The sequence below is a fragment of the Periophthalmus magnuspinnatus genome, chromosome 3, assembly GCF_009829125.3.
Source record: "Periophthalmus magnuspinnatus isolate fPerMag1 chromosome 3, fPerMag1.2.pri, whole genome shotgun sequence".
NCBI lineage: Eukaryota > Metazoa > Chordata > Actinopteri > Gobiiformes > Gobiidae > Periophthalmus > Periophthalmus magnuspinnatus.
The window spans coordinates 3856370-3871099 of NC_047128.1; the positions used below are offsets into that span (position 1 = coordinate 3856370).

Consider the following 14730-nt stretch of genomic DNA (forward strand, 5'->3'; position numbering starts at 1 on the left):
CTCTCTCTGTAACTGCTGCTGTCAGACTCATCATTTTGGTCTTAAATGTTCGTATTTACCCGATTTATCAAACGCTGTGGGTGACTTCACACTCACTTAATCCACTTCTATGTCTTAAGTCTAAAAAAGTCTGTGATTTATACCCCTCCTTCCCTTTTGGTCTTTCTTACCCTGTGTTTGCAGAGCTCTCTAGTTGTTCTTTTAGGATTTTTGGATGTGGCTACTACTTTCTTATTACTAGAGATTGGTTTACCTCTATGGACACTTGTGTACTTTTGCTCGCTAAACTCAAGACTTTTAAAATCTATCTGCTCGTGCGCTTTCTCTGCAGTCTCGTCTTCATCATTAGTGCTTTGTTTTGCGTCCATACCACCCATCCCCGCTCCGACCCTCACATATGGGCTTGTGCAGGCAGCTATGAGTCAAATGGGATCGTAATATTCTAGGCCTTGATCTGTCTACAGCGTTTCGAGAGTATTTCTGTGCATGTTCCCTTACGCCCACAGACACGGCTCCTCTTTTGGCTTTTGTAAACTACTGCTCCTCAAGTTTAGTCTCCCACCATCACTTATGTTGATGTTGGAAATAAAATCTATCTCAAATTTAAAGTCTACAAAGTCTACAAATAAGCATCTCTAAATGGCAAACCCATTAGGAGGATTCTCTGGCATTAGGATAAGCGCAGCGTCTGGAAACAGAACTCTACAGCAGGGGGCGGCGTATCCGAGTCTGTGATGACTTAGTAAAAACTCCAGTAATTTCAAATCTAATTTAGTTTTGTATCGCCCAAAATCAACAGCATTCGTCACGCAGGACTTCTATGACACCTATGGATTATTATGTTATAATTTGCACATTTTAAATCGCAGTATTCATCTAAAGCACATATGTCAAACTCAGGCCCGGGGGCCAGATCTGACCCGTGGTGTAATTATATTTGGCCCATGAGATCATATCAAATGTGCATTAGAGCTGGTCCACGGTATATAGCGCATGCACCACTAAAACTACGAATCCCAGAATGCTTTGCTAGTACGCTGCAATTGAGACTGGCCCCTCCTTTTCTGTTGACACACTTTAGCAACCAAGCTACCAGTCACCTCGGCCAAATTGATTACTACAGAGAGAGACGATTTATTTTATTTATAAATTATTACTATTGATGTGTCTTGTATTTCAAATTTAATTTCTCCTTTGTTGTAATGTAAAGCTTGAGTTGTTCCAGATTTTGTATTTAAGCAAAATTAAAGTTTGTTGATGAGCATACAGGCGTACATGGGGTTAAACATTACATATCAGGTGCAGTCAATTTTCAATTTTTCAGTAAATGCTGAGTTTGGCCCATGAATTGGTCTTAGTTTTTAATTTTGGCCCACTGTGAATTTGAGTTTGACATCCCTGATCTAAAATGGCTTAAAAAAAGAAACAAATCTACTGAGTTCCACGTTCGAAAACTGCGGTGTCTGATGGGAGCTGATGTCGCCGTAAATGTCATCACAACAAAGCACTGTGTAGCTGTTGCAGATGAAGCCTAGCTAACTGCAGGGAGCCTTTTTACTGTCCTGAAGACGTCGGACTGCAGATGGCGCCGTCGTCAGGCCTCCACCGGTAGAAAGACAGCGCCAAAACCTGTTTAAATCACCTGACCGGACACGTTGCAGTAACATCGCGTGACCATTATGAGGAAGAGCGCTAGTGAGCAGTCCAAACTGTCAGGGATGAAAACTCAAAAGCATATATTAAAATAAACCAGGCCAGATGAACCTCATTGGACCTAATAGCTAACGGTCCCAGAGCCCTTGTCCTTAGACCCTCTTTTTGGAAGGGAAACTCCGAAGAATCCAGTGGGAGGAAGCATCAGCTATTAAAATGAAGGACTGCGACAAAAGCAGCCTTGTGGGATAATATATGGCATTTTTCTACATAGCATTTGGTATTTTAGTTTAGTCAGAATCACATCAAAAACATTATAAAGGCCTTAGCTATTTTTTATGTCCCCATCCGTGCAACCATCTAATGAGACTGGCCGACCTGCTCCTGTTGTATTCTCACATGTCACCACTAGATGCTGTCTACATTACTGCTGCCTGATAGTGAGACAGCTAAGGCCTGACAGAAAAAGACCAGAGAGCATCATAGACTGTATAAAGAAGAGGGCTAAGTGAGTGTGACGTCACCCACAGCGTTCGGCTCCAGTCAAATGAAGCTCATCGAGGCTAGAGCAGTTATAGCGGCTAATTTGGAGGCATACAGTGGTCCCTCGTTTATCGTGGCGGTTACGTTCTAAAAATAACCCGCAATAGGTGAAATCTGCGAAGTATCAGCTTTATTTTTTACAATTATTCTCTATGTTTTTGGCTGTAAAACCCCTCACCACACACTTTATACACTTTTCTCACACAGGCATTAACATTTTCTCACATTTCTCTCTTGTTTAAACTCTCTCAAAGTTCAAACCTTCGTAGGCGTCTTTGTCGGTGCAGAACGTTTCATCGACATTGTTGGTTTTGTCGGGGAGAAAACAAATTGCAAACGTACAGCACTTCAGAGTCACACTGCGATCCAACATTTATGTAAATTTGTCTGAACACATTCTGTACTGTACGGGAGACACGGCAAAATTGTGCTAAAAACATCCGCGAAACAGCAACACCGCGAAAGGTGAACAGTGATATAGGGAGGGACCACTGTATTAGGAATTCTAACAATGAGTATCATAGCAACCACAGAGCCAATCCGGACGGAGGCTGGTTTTGCAGGAAGGGAGTGCTTAGCAAGTCTGTTAATCAAACCTGTTGCTAACGCTAGCAGGGAAAGAAGGCGCCTGATTTGTCTGTTATTAATGTTCATATCTTGATTTACAGATACAATAGTGAAATAAAAAACCCAGGATCATGTAGAGCGGGTTAATACAAACATTTAAGACCAAAATGATGAGTCTGACAGCAGCAGATACAGAGAGAGAGAGGACACAGTTTCTCAAATTTAATTAGTCGAGACGATGGAGCCGGAGGTGCAGCCATGCTCACTTCCTATTTGGAACACTGCGGCTATCGGGTTAGCTACGTCCATTTATACGTACAGTCTATGCGTCTGAACAAAGGCCAGGCGGAGGGAAGAGGGGAAGGGGGGAACAGCTTTCACACTTCCATTTATTGGCGAGAAAAAACTCAAATAAACTTGCAGATGGTAGCTTAAAAAAAAAACCTCACGATAATTTTGCCTCACGATAATTATGTCTGCACACTGTTTATCTCAGGAGATTTTGCGGCATGAGATCTTGTTCCATCCCTACTAATTTGAGAACGTATTTTGGCTTTTTAAATCCCCGCATGATGGTATCTGTGACTTAAGGTGCCGAAAAGAGAGAAGATATTTTTCCACTGTGGTAGTCCAAGTGTTGATGTGTTTATCCAGTCATTTTGATTTATTGCAGGAGATACGCCCTCCCCCCCGTTGCCCTCCCCCTGCTGTCTGGGAGAAGGTAGTGATTTGAACTGAATTACAGATAAGACACTGGTTCCTTCAGAGACATTTGATCAGGAGGTTAATATGAGACCGTGAGCAAATGAACGCATGTGGATTACAGGCAAAACTCTGAGCTCATTTCTTAAGCCCTCTGATTACGAGACAAACATAAAAACTCAAAGTGCAAATGCAAATAAACTGGTGGCATGCGAGGAGCGTGTCCGCGGTTACAGCTGGTGTCGAGAGACGAGCTCAATATGGGACAGATAAAGCAGCGGAGATGAAAAGGAACATGGCAGATACGTTACGCTGTCCTGTGCCTGTAATCGTGCCCGTGGTTACGTTGGCGTGGGCGAGGTAGAGGTAACTCTCTCCGTCTTTACGTTTTTAGAGATTTTTTAAGCCAAGATGTGACGATGGCGCTTTGGTAAACTGTGATTCTTGTTTTTAAATGTGCTAAACAAATAAATCTGTCTTCACTGAAGGAGGAGAGTTAAAAAGAATTTTTTTGTTAGGAAAGACAATCCATCTTTGAACAGGAATTGGCACCTTACACATCATCCATCTCCTATTTATAATGCCATCCTCACCTATCTCGCACCTCAAGTTTGTGGAGAACCTGGTGCTAAATCACTTGCAGAGGACTTGATAAACCTAAACGAGGAAACAACGGGGTATGTATGCTAATAGCCAGTATGCTAATCAGTGTGAGAGCACCCATTCAGGGCCTGAGCCATTATGCCAAATATGACTCAAGCACAGTTGACACTTAGATTAGCTCATTAGACCTAGCCAACAAACAGAAACTGTAAACAAACAGATGTGTTGTCACAGGTAGATGAAGTGTCTTGCCAAAGGACACAATGGTAGTTAGTTTAAATGCTACCTGTTTAGCCATCAAATAGATTGTCTTGCCCAAGGCGTTGGACCACATTTCATAAGCTTATACAGGTGGTTAGGGTGTCATGTTTTTCACAGTGTCATTTATATACTGGCATACATGTGTAAAGAGAAATATGTGTACAATAAACACTTCTGTATGTAGTATGTAAAACGCTTGTGTGTGTATGTCTGCTTGTGTATATGTGTGTGTGCATGTGCCTTATACAACATTGACTGAATTGAATGCTGCTGGGGCAACCTGGCAGTGGGTAACCACAGTGCAGGACATGGGTACCTAGCTGGTGTATGTTTCGATAGGGGAAAGTGGAGTACCAAGTAGACAAAACTCATCCAGACATAAGCAGAACATGCAAACTCTATAAATAATGGCCCAACTCCACCTAAGAACTGTCTCTGAAAATGTTTGAGTCGATAAGCCAAGCCAAGGTCCATACTTTTTTTTAATTCTTTATTGTTATCCATCATGCTGGGGGTGTCCTACATGTACCTCTATGGTGGAATGTTCAGAAGTTACCATGGTGACACAATGCAAACAGTGACAAAAAAGAAGTTTTAAGATCATCTGAAAACTCAAGGAAAGACATAAAATGGATTTAAACAGCACATTTTCAGGAGTCTGTGATCAATCTGAGTGTTCATAGTCGTGTTCAGGAGTTTGATTTTCAATAAAAACGTGAGAGTGACTGACTGAAAAACTGTTGGCTAATGCTAGCTAGCTTGATACTGTAAATTTATGTGTGGGAGGTTTGTTTAACAGTGCAAATCATCTCAAAGTGCTGTAGTTCCAACTAAATCAGCTCTTTCTGGTTATACTGTGCTAAGATAAAGCTCAGATTAAAGTCTAACAAAGCCTCAAGACAGAGCAGAGCCTCCCGTTAGCATCCCAATGATGATGATCAGCTGCAAAGTATCAACAGGGGGCCAGTCTGAGAGAGCTTTAGGGTCTGCACATTTGACACATGTACGCCCGTATGCTTTACATCGTAATTCCACATCCGATTTGACATGGCTGTGGATTGCGTCAACATAAAAAATCACTTTACATTTTGTCAACAGCTGGAGTCGATCTGCCTTTAACGCACACGGGGGAAGCAGCAAACACACATACCAACGCAATCCCATAAACCCATTTCCCTCTGACAAATAATACATGGACATTTTTCACGTGGATACGATGGGAGTCTGGTCTTCCCAAAGAGGGTAAGGTTTTGTTCTCTGGCTCGTAAGGGAACTTCCTGCCGGTCTGAGAGGAATTAACGTCTTGATTCTTCGGTATTCGGAGTTCAAATACCAAAGCTGTGAATCAGATCTGTCTGTTTAAGTGTGGACCGAGGCTGTCCCAAAACAAGGAATATACTGTATGTGAGGTTTAATGAGATCTGAATGAGTGAGAGCGAGAGTGACTGAGAGTGAGAGTGAGTGAGAAAGACTGTGAGAATGAGTGAGTGTAAGTATAAGTGTGTGAGTGAGTGAGTGAGTGAGTGAGTGAGTGAGTGTGAGTAAAAGTGTGTGTGAGTGTGACAGTGAGTGAGAGTGAGTGACTGTGAGAGTGACTGAGAGTGAGAGTGAGTGAGAAAGATTGTGAGAATGAGTGAGTGTAAGCATGAGTGTGTGAGTGAGTGAATGTGAGTAAAAGTGATTGTGTGTGAGTGTGAGAGTGAGTGAGAGCGAGTGACAGAGTGAGAGTGAGTGAGAAAGACTGTCAGAATGAGTGAGTGTAAGCATGAGTGTGTGAGTGAGTGTGAGTAAAAGTGAGTGTGTGAGTGAGTGAGTGAGTGAGTGAGTGTGAGTAAAAGTGAGAGTGAGTGACTGTGAGAGTGAGTTTGTGTGAGAGTAAGCGTGAGAGTGAGTGACTGATTGTAAGAGTGACCGAGTATGAGAGTGAGAATGAATGAGTGAGTGAGTGTGAGAGTGAGATAATGAGTGAGTGTAAGCATGAGTGTGTGAGTGAGTGAGCGTGAGTAAAAGTGAGTGTATGTGAGTGTGAGAGTGAGTGAGAGCGAGTGACTGTGAGAGTAAGTGTGAGAGTGAGTGAATGAGTGTAAGAGTGACCGAGTATGAGAGTGAGAATGAGTGTGAGAGTGAGATAATGGGTGAGTGAGTGTGAGAGTGACGCTGAAGGAGGAAATGGTGATAAAAGCTCTTAAATGACCTTCCCAGTGGTCCAAATTACCTTCAGTGTCTGACTGGATGAATTGGAATATTGGGATTTGAAAGTCAACGCTACTGCTACTACCACTACTACTACTGCTACTACTACTACTATTACTGCTACTACTACGACGACTTCTATTACTACTATTACTATTATCACTACTACTGTTACTCCTACCACTATGGTAACCGCTAAACATTCCACCATAAACATACAAGTAGAACCCCCCACCCCCACCGAAGTGGTGTCACTGGAAAGTATCAATACCACCACTATCACTACCACTACTATTACCACTACTACTACTACTACTACGAAATCACTTAACACTTAAACTACCATCTCTATTATAACTATATTGTATCCCTTATTTATACAGGTTAACCTTAAGAATGAATGTCTGTGGTCAAATTAATAAGCAAAGCAACGGCAACTGTTCCTACTGCACCTGCTAACAGACCTGTTCACTATTACCTATTAAGAGACTTGACGATAAGACAAGAGAAGTCATGATTCCACATTCAAAGTTTATCTATGACCTGAAGCATACTGCCAAACTGGTGACAAAGTGGCTTAATGATAACAAAGTCGATGTTTTGGAGTGGCCATCACATAGCCCTGGTCTCAGTCCTATTGAAAATTTATGGGCCGATAAGGAAAGGCCTGTGCGAGCAAGACGGCCCACAAAACCTGGCTCAGTTACACCAGTTCTGTCAGGACGAATGGGACACAATTCCTGCCAAATATTGTGAGAAGTTTGAGGAAGGAAATCCAAAACATTTGACCCGAGTCATACAGTTTAGAGGCAATAGGACCAAATACTAATGGAATCTATGTAAACTTGGACTTGGAAGAAAGTAATAAAAATTGTCTCTCTCATTATTCTGGCATTTTGCAAATAGAAATAATTTTGTTAATCCTAACTGACCCAAAACAGGAAACGTTTAGTCTGATTTTATGTCAGACAGTGAGAAAAAAATGTGTGTCTTTTTATATAGTGTGTGTAAACTTCTGGTTTCAACTATAAATGCCATACTGTGGAACATTGCAAACCTCTACCAGAAAAAGTACATAGCCCACTTTGAAGTCCAGCATTTTGGCACTGCACTATGGCAACTGTAAGAACTACAAACCCGTTGAATAAATACCACTAAAACAAGTGCTTGTTTTGCACTAAATACCACAACAGCTAATGAGTACCATCCAGTTGGCCCACAGCTTGTGCTCAATCAGTCTGTTTCAAACTGTAACATTTCCATCCAGTATTTTCAAATAACGATATCTCAAAATACAATCTGTAACTTTTATTTCTGAACTTTCCACTGGTCCAAATGACCTTCAGTGTCTGACTGGACTAACTGAAATAGAGTGATTTAAAATTCTTAGCAACAACAATAACAGCTCAACACTACTACAACTACTACTACTACGACTATTATTACTACGACTACTATTACTATTACTACGACTACTATTATTACTACTACTATTATTACTACGACGACTATTACTACGACTACTACTACTACGACTATTATTACTACGACTACCATTACTATTACTACGACTACTATTATTATTACTACTATTATTACTACGACTACTATTACTACGACTACTACTACTACGACTATTATTACTACGACTACTACTACTACGACTATTATTACGACTACTATTACTATTACTACGACTACTATTATTACTACTACTATTATTACTACGACTACTACTACTACGACTATTATTACTATGACTACTATTACTATTACTATGACTACTATTATTACTACTACTATTATTACTACGACTACTATTACTACGACTACTACTACTACGACTATTATTACTACCACTACTATTACTATTACTACGACTGCTATTATTACTACTACTATTATTACTACGACTACGACTACTATTACTATTACTACGAATACTACGACTATTATTACTACGACTACTATTACTATTACTACGACTACTACTACTATGACTATTATTACTACGACTACTATTACTATTACTATTATTACTACGACTACTATTACTATTACTACGACTACTACTACTATGACTATTATTACTACGACTACTATTACTATTACTATTATTACTACGACTACTATTACTATTACTACGACTACTACTACTACGACTATTATTACTACAACTACTATTACTACGACTATGACTACTACTACTACTACAACTATTATTACTACGACTACTATTACTATTACTACTACTACTACTACGACTATAATTACTACGACTATTACTATTAGTACTACTACTACTATTATTACTACCACTACTATTACTATTACTACTACGACTACTACTACTACGACTATTATTACTATTACTACTACTACTACTATTATTACTACAACTACGACTACTATCACTACTACTACTACTATTATTACTACAAGTACTATTGCTATTACTACTACTACTATTATTACTACGACTGTTATTACTACGACTACTATTACTACTACTACTACTGCTATTTCTACTACTACTACTACTACTACAACTACTACTACAACGACTACTATTACTATTACTACGACTACTACTACTACTACTACTGCTACTACTATTATTATGACTACTACTACTACTACGACTGCTATTACTAATACTACTACTATTACAACAACTACTACTACCTCTACTACTACTACTACTACTGCTATTACTACTACTACTATTACTACTGCTACTAGTACTACTACTGCTACTACGACTACTACCACTACTACGACTGACTACTACGACTACTATTACTACTACTACTACTACTACTGCAACTATTACTACTACTATCACTACTACTACTATTAGTGCTACTATTACTATTACTATTACTATTACTATTAGTACTACTATTACTGCAACTATTACTACTACTACTACTATTTTCAAATATCTATATCTCAAAATACAATCAGAATCTTTTTTTTCTGTTTTGTTTCTGTTCTTGACCAGACACCAGATAATGACCCAAGTGTGCGTCGGTCGTGTGTGTGTGCGTGATGTGTGTGTGTGAGATGTGTGGGTGATGTGTGTGTGCGTGTGGGTCGGGTGTGTGTGTGGGTGATGTGTGTGGGTGATGTGTGTGTGCGCGTGGGTCGTGTGTGTGGGTGATGTGTGTGTGCGCGTGGGTCGTGTGTGTGTGGGTGATGTGTGAGTGCGCGTGAGTCGTGTGTGTGTGGGTGATGTGTGTGTGCGCGTGGGTCGTGTGTGATGTGTGTGTGCGCGTGGGTCATGTGTGTGTGACGTGTATGTGAATGGGTGATGTCTGTGTGCGTGGGTCATGTGTGTGTGATGTGTGATGTCTGTGTGTGTGGGTCATGTGCGTGTGATGTGTGTGTGCGTGCGTGATGTGTGTTTTGGCCGTACAGGTGGTGACGCCCTCGGAGCCCGTCCAACCACGACGTCATGTTTATGTGACCTCACTGAACACACAAAAGGATCTAAACAAAGTCGGACACAGAGATGTATTGGTTTGACAGTGAACACGGTGACCTCATGGCGGCTTCTTCTTCTTCTACTGCTGCTGTTTTGGTCAATTATGTTTAAGTGTTACAGGGAAATGGTGAGTAATTCTAAGAGCGTCTGAGAATTAAAGGGCACAAAGTGGATTTTTGTGAGGTTTCAGCCATGTTATAATGCTGTTACCTCATGAAAAACATACCTGGAGTTGTCTGTCTACATCTCCAAAGCTCAAAACGCTCTGTTCCACCTTGTGATGTCATGAAGTGGTCGCAGTTTTGCACCTACTTTTTAACCTTTAGTTCAGTAGAAGATTGGCAATTCCAGGTCTGAAATGATCCAAATGATTCTAGAAATGAAGGTGTATGGAGTTTAAAAATGCAGTGGAGCACTTCCTGTATTACCACATGATGACATCACAAGGTGGAATAGAGTGTTTTCTGTTTGAGAGAACTAAGTCTAAATATGCAGGTGTGTTTGTGTGTTAAACATGTGTGAATGAAACAAAAAAAAAAAAACAACTCCAGGTCTGTTTGTGACGAGGAAACAAACACAGATCAGAAAACCTGTGACCTTTGACCTTTGGCCTACTTAAATTTCTTGGAATTTTAAATTGTTCATTGCCTCAGATTGAAATGTATTGATGATTATTATTGATGACGGCAGACTGACTCAAAGTCTCACCTGTTTATTGGACTTTGATACAGGAAGTTTTAATGCGAGATCTCGTGATGGTCTATGGCTAAAAACTGAGCAATAGAGAGGACGAGAGAGGGGAGTGAGGAGGAGAAGGGGAAGGGGAGGGAGGAGGAGAAAGATAGAGGAGAGAGAAAGGAGAGAGGGAGGGAGGAGGAGAAAGATAGAGGAGAGAGGGAGAGAGGAGGAAAGAGGAGAGAAGGGGAAGGGAGGGGAGGGAAGGAGGAGGAGAAAGATAGAGGAAAGAGAGGAGGAGAGAGAGAGGAGAGAGGGAGGGAGGAAGAGAAGGATGTAGGAGAGAAGGAGAGAGGAGAAAAGAGAAAGAGGAGGGGAGGGGAGAGGAAGGGAGGAAGAGGATAGGGGAGAGAGAGGAGCAGAGAGGGAGAGAGGAGGAACGTGAAAGAGGAGAGGAGGAGAGAGAGAGGGAGGAGGAGAAGTATAGAGGAGAGGGAGAGAAAAAGGAGGAAAAAGAAAGAGGGGAGAGAGGGAGTGAGAGGAGGAGAGAGGGAGAGATAGGAGAAGAGAGGGAGAGAGAGAGGGAGAGAGAAAGAAGTGAGGAAGAGAGAGGAGGTGGAGAAGAACTTTTAAACCAAGATCTCACAATTGTCTGTCTAAAAACTGGCTGCTCTTCTAACTGAAATGTGGGAAAAAAAAACTTCTGGCTGTTTCTCTTCCTAAAAATGAAACACATTTGAAGGACAAGTAAAACTGGAGCCACTGCAGCACTTTAATAATGTGGAGATAAACATTTACAATCACACCTGCTCCTGTTTTTAATGTTTTAAATGGACCTATGTTTGTATTTTTTTGTATCTTAAAAAGTGTCCATGAGTCGCTCTCTCTGGGATCTCCCTGTATAAATTAAGATAAAAAATAAAAATAAAAAAAAGAGCTACAGTTATTCACCTTATCCCGAAAGTTGCCCATGATGCTGATAAGTTCTATAGGGACTATGGCGCTGTTTTAGTAGAACGTTTTACACAAGTCGGTCAACTTTATATCAGATTTTAGCGACAAAACCTTTCCCAAATTCTCCATCAAAATGACTGGAATTCCCACTTAACCGGAAGAACCACCACAAAGAAAGCTTGGTGCAAAGTTTGGCTGCATTTACAGGAAAAACAAAAGTAGGCGGGGCAGAGGGAGGTCTATATTCTTCTTCTGAGAGTACAAACTTCACTGTGATTGGTTACACCTGCCTGTCACTCACTCAGAGCACAACAGAGGCTGACCAATGGGACGAGTGCCCGAGTTTGATCTGTGTTTTGAGCGGCGTTTGATCGATTGGCGCTCCGGGATTAAAGCCGCCGCCGTGTGTTTTACCTGTGCATCCGGTTGACCCTTTCCTCACGGAGTAGCCCATCTCGCAGTGGCAGATGAAGGAACCCTTGGTGTTTTCGCAGTTTCCGCTCAGGCAGATGTTCGGGTTCAGCTCGCACTCGTTCACATCTGGACAAATCCAACATAACAAGGCAGTAATGTATGAATGTAATGCACACAATGTACAGCTGTGGTACGGACTGATGTTCCCTCACGTAACCTCATGCTCGGCTTTGGCCAGTTACATTTTTGTGTTACATGTGTGTCTATGTGTAAAGCCCAGGCCTGTCACGATAATAACTATATGGACTCATCGGTCGTATTTTTTGGGGTCAGTATTTATCATGTGCGCCGTATTTTCCGGACTATACTATAAGTAGACGTTAAACGATAAAATTGAAACTCATTTAAAAAACCCAAGAGCAGATTTAAACCACAAAAATATTTCTAAATCTACGATATTGTCAAAAAATCATGAGCTGCGATAAATAAACAGCAGAATGAAACACTTTAGACATTATTTTTCATCTGTAATGAGGCATAGATGTTATGAATTCAAACTTTTACAGCTCAAAATAACCACATTTTTTCAAGTAGCGCAAAGAAAAAGTACAGTATTTTCCGAAGTATTGGTCGCACCAGCCAAAAAAAATGCAAAATAATAAAGAAAAAGTCGCACCCTCGGCCAAACTATGAAAAAAAGTGTGATTTATACTCAGATGCGACTTATATGTGAATTTTTTTCTTTATTATTTTGGGGTTTTTTTGGCTGGTGCGACTAATACTTCAGAAAATACTGTACTTTTTTTGTGCTACTGGGAAATTTTTGGTTATTTTTTTAAGATTTGAGCTTTAAAAGTTTTAATTAATAACGTTTATGCCTCATTACAGACGCAAGCTAGCAACTAAAGTGTTTTGTTCTGCCGTTTATTTATCGCAGTTGATTTTTATTATTTTTTTTACAATATTGTAGATTTAAAATAGTTTTTGTGGTTTAAATCTACTCTTGCGTTTTTGTCAGCGGCGTAAATGAGTTTCAATATTATTGTTTATGGATTATATTTACTTCAGCGATACATCGAACTTCAGAATGTGTAATTGTGACAGGCCGAGTAAACCCTCAAATTCCCAAGTGGGATTCGGAGCAATAAAAGTTGGAAAACTATGGAAAAATCTTTAGCTGTAATGCTGCAGTAGGTGGAGCATTTGATCTGAAGGGCGGCGGTTCAAATCAAAATAAACATGAATGGTCAAGTGGTCAAATCCACTGACACACAGGTTGGCGGTGCAATTCCAGCTCCCATAGATGAATGCTGTTGTTGTGTCCTTGGGCAAGACATTTTGTTTGTGTGAATGGGTGAGCGGTTTCTTAATGCAGATGCGTTTTTTTTTGAGTGCCTTGAAGTGGGAAAAACCTTTTACCATTTAATAGATATAAAACATTCAAAATTGACACATTAAATGGACTTTAAATGATTTTGGAAAACAAACTTAAAACGAGAGAAACTACTTTACAACTTCTGGTACTTTCTAATCAGTAGTGACATTCTGTCCTTTCTCCAAATATTCACCATTGTAAAAATTTAAATGGGTTTAATTATAAAAGTTAGCCTACTAAAATAACCAGGGCTGAACAAATCGTTTTCCAATACTGAACTTTTTCCTTGTTTTGTTGTGTATTGGCTGTTTAAAGCCTTGGAATAATACATGCTTTGTGTTTTTATTGGGAAAAATCCATCATAGCAATTAGTTCTGATTTTGCAAACAGTCAAATTTGGCTAATAGAGTCCACATAAAAACAACCACACAATAACAGATCCGCTAAAGGCATAAACAGCAGATGTGAGAGATATTTTATTTGGAAGAACGGGGTTCCAGATCTTTTGTTTATTTCACTGATTGGAGCTGGTTAAGTTGTGCCGAAGTGCTGGTTTAAACCTTATTAAGTCTCGATTGGCTTATTCATAGTCCCAGTGTCTGTGCCGCTCCAAAGACCAATCGTATCTCTTCTTAAAGGGCACATATCACGCCATTTTCTGATCTATGTTATCATGTTTCCTCATCACAAACAGACCTGGAGTTGTGTTTTGTTTCATTCACACGTTTAACACAAAAAACTCCATATTTAAGCTGAGTTCTCTCAAACAAAAAACACTCTGTTCCACCTTGTGATGTCATCATGTGGTGGTACAGGAAGTGCTCCACAGTGTTTTAAACTCCATACACCTTCACTACAATCATTTGGATGATTTCATTCCTGGAATTGCCGAGCTGTTAACTTGAAAACTACCATTTCATGACATCACAAGGTGGAACGGAGCATTTTAAGCTTTGGAGACGTAGACAGACTAATAATAAAGTGTGACTCAAACATGTGTGAATGAAACAAAACACAACTCCAGGTCTATTTTTGAGGAGATAACATTATAACACGACTTAAAGCCACAAGAGTCAGTTTTGCGTAATATATGACCTTTAAATAAATGCAAAAAAAACCCACATTTTTTGCACTATAATATAATGCAACTCAATGTGAAAGTATTCAAAGTGTTCAGAAAAGATGTTTGATACTACCTCAACCTGATAAAAAATGCTTAAAATGTGTGTATAAAGTAGATAATTAACTTATAAACATTTATTTTCTAAGTCAGGAAAATAAAGCATTTCAAAGCTGGTTCAAA

The 14730-nt window shown here is 40.0% G+C and overlaps 1 protein-coding gene across 1 annotated transcript in view; it reads right to left on the bottom strand.

Moving 5' to 3' along the window:
- fbn1 (fibrillin 1) overlaps positions 1-14730 on the bottom strand; it is a 191416-nt gene that overhangs the window by 59685 nt on the left and 117001 nt on the right. Inside the window, exon 32 of the mRNA XM_033983222.2 lies at positions 12053-12178. Within this exon, the coding sequence (XP_033839113.1) occupies positions 12053-12178 (126 nt within the window). The remainder of the gene's footprint in view (positions 1-12052; positions 12179-14730) is intronic.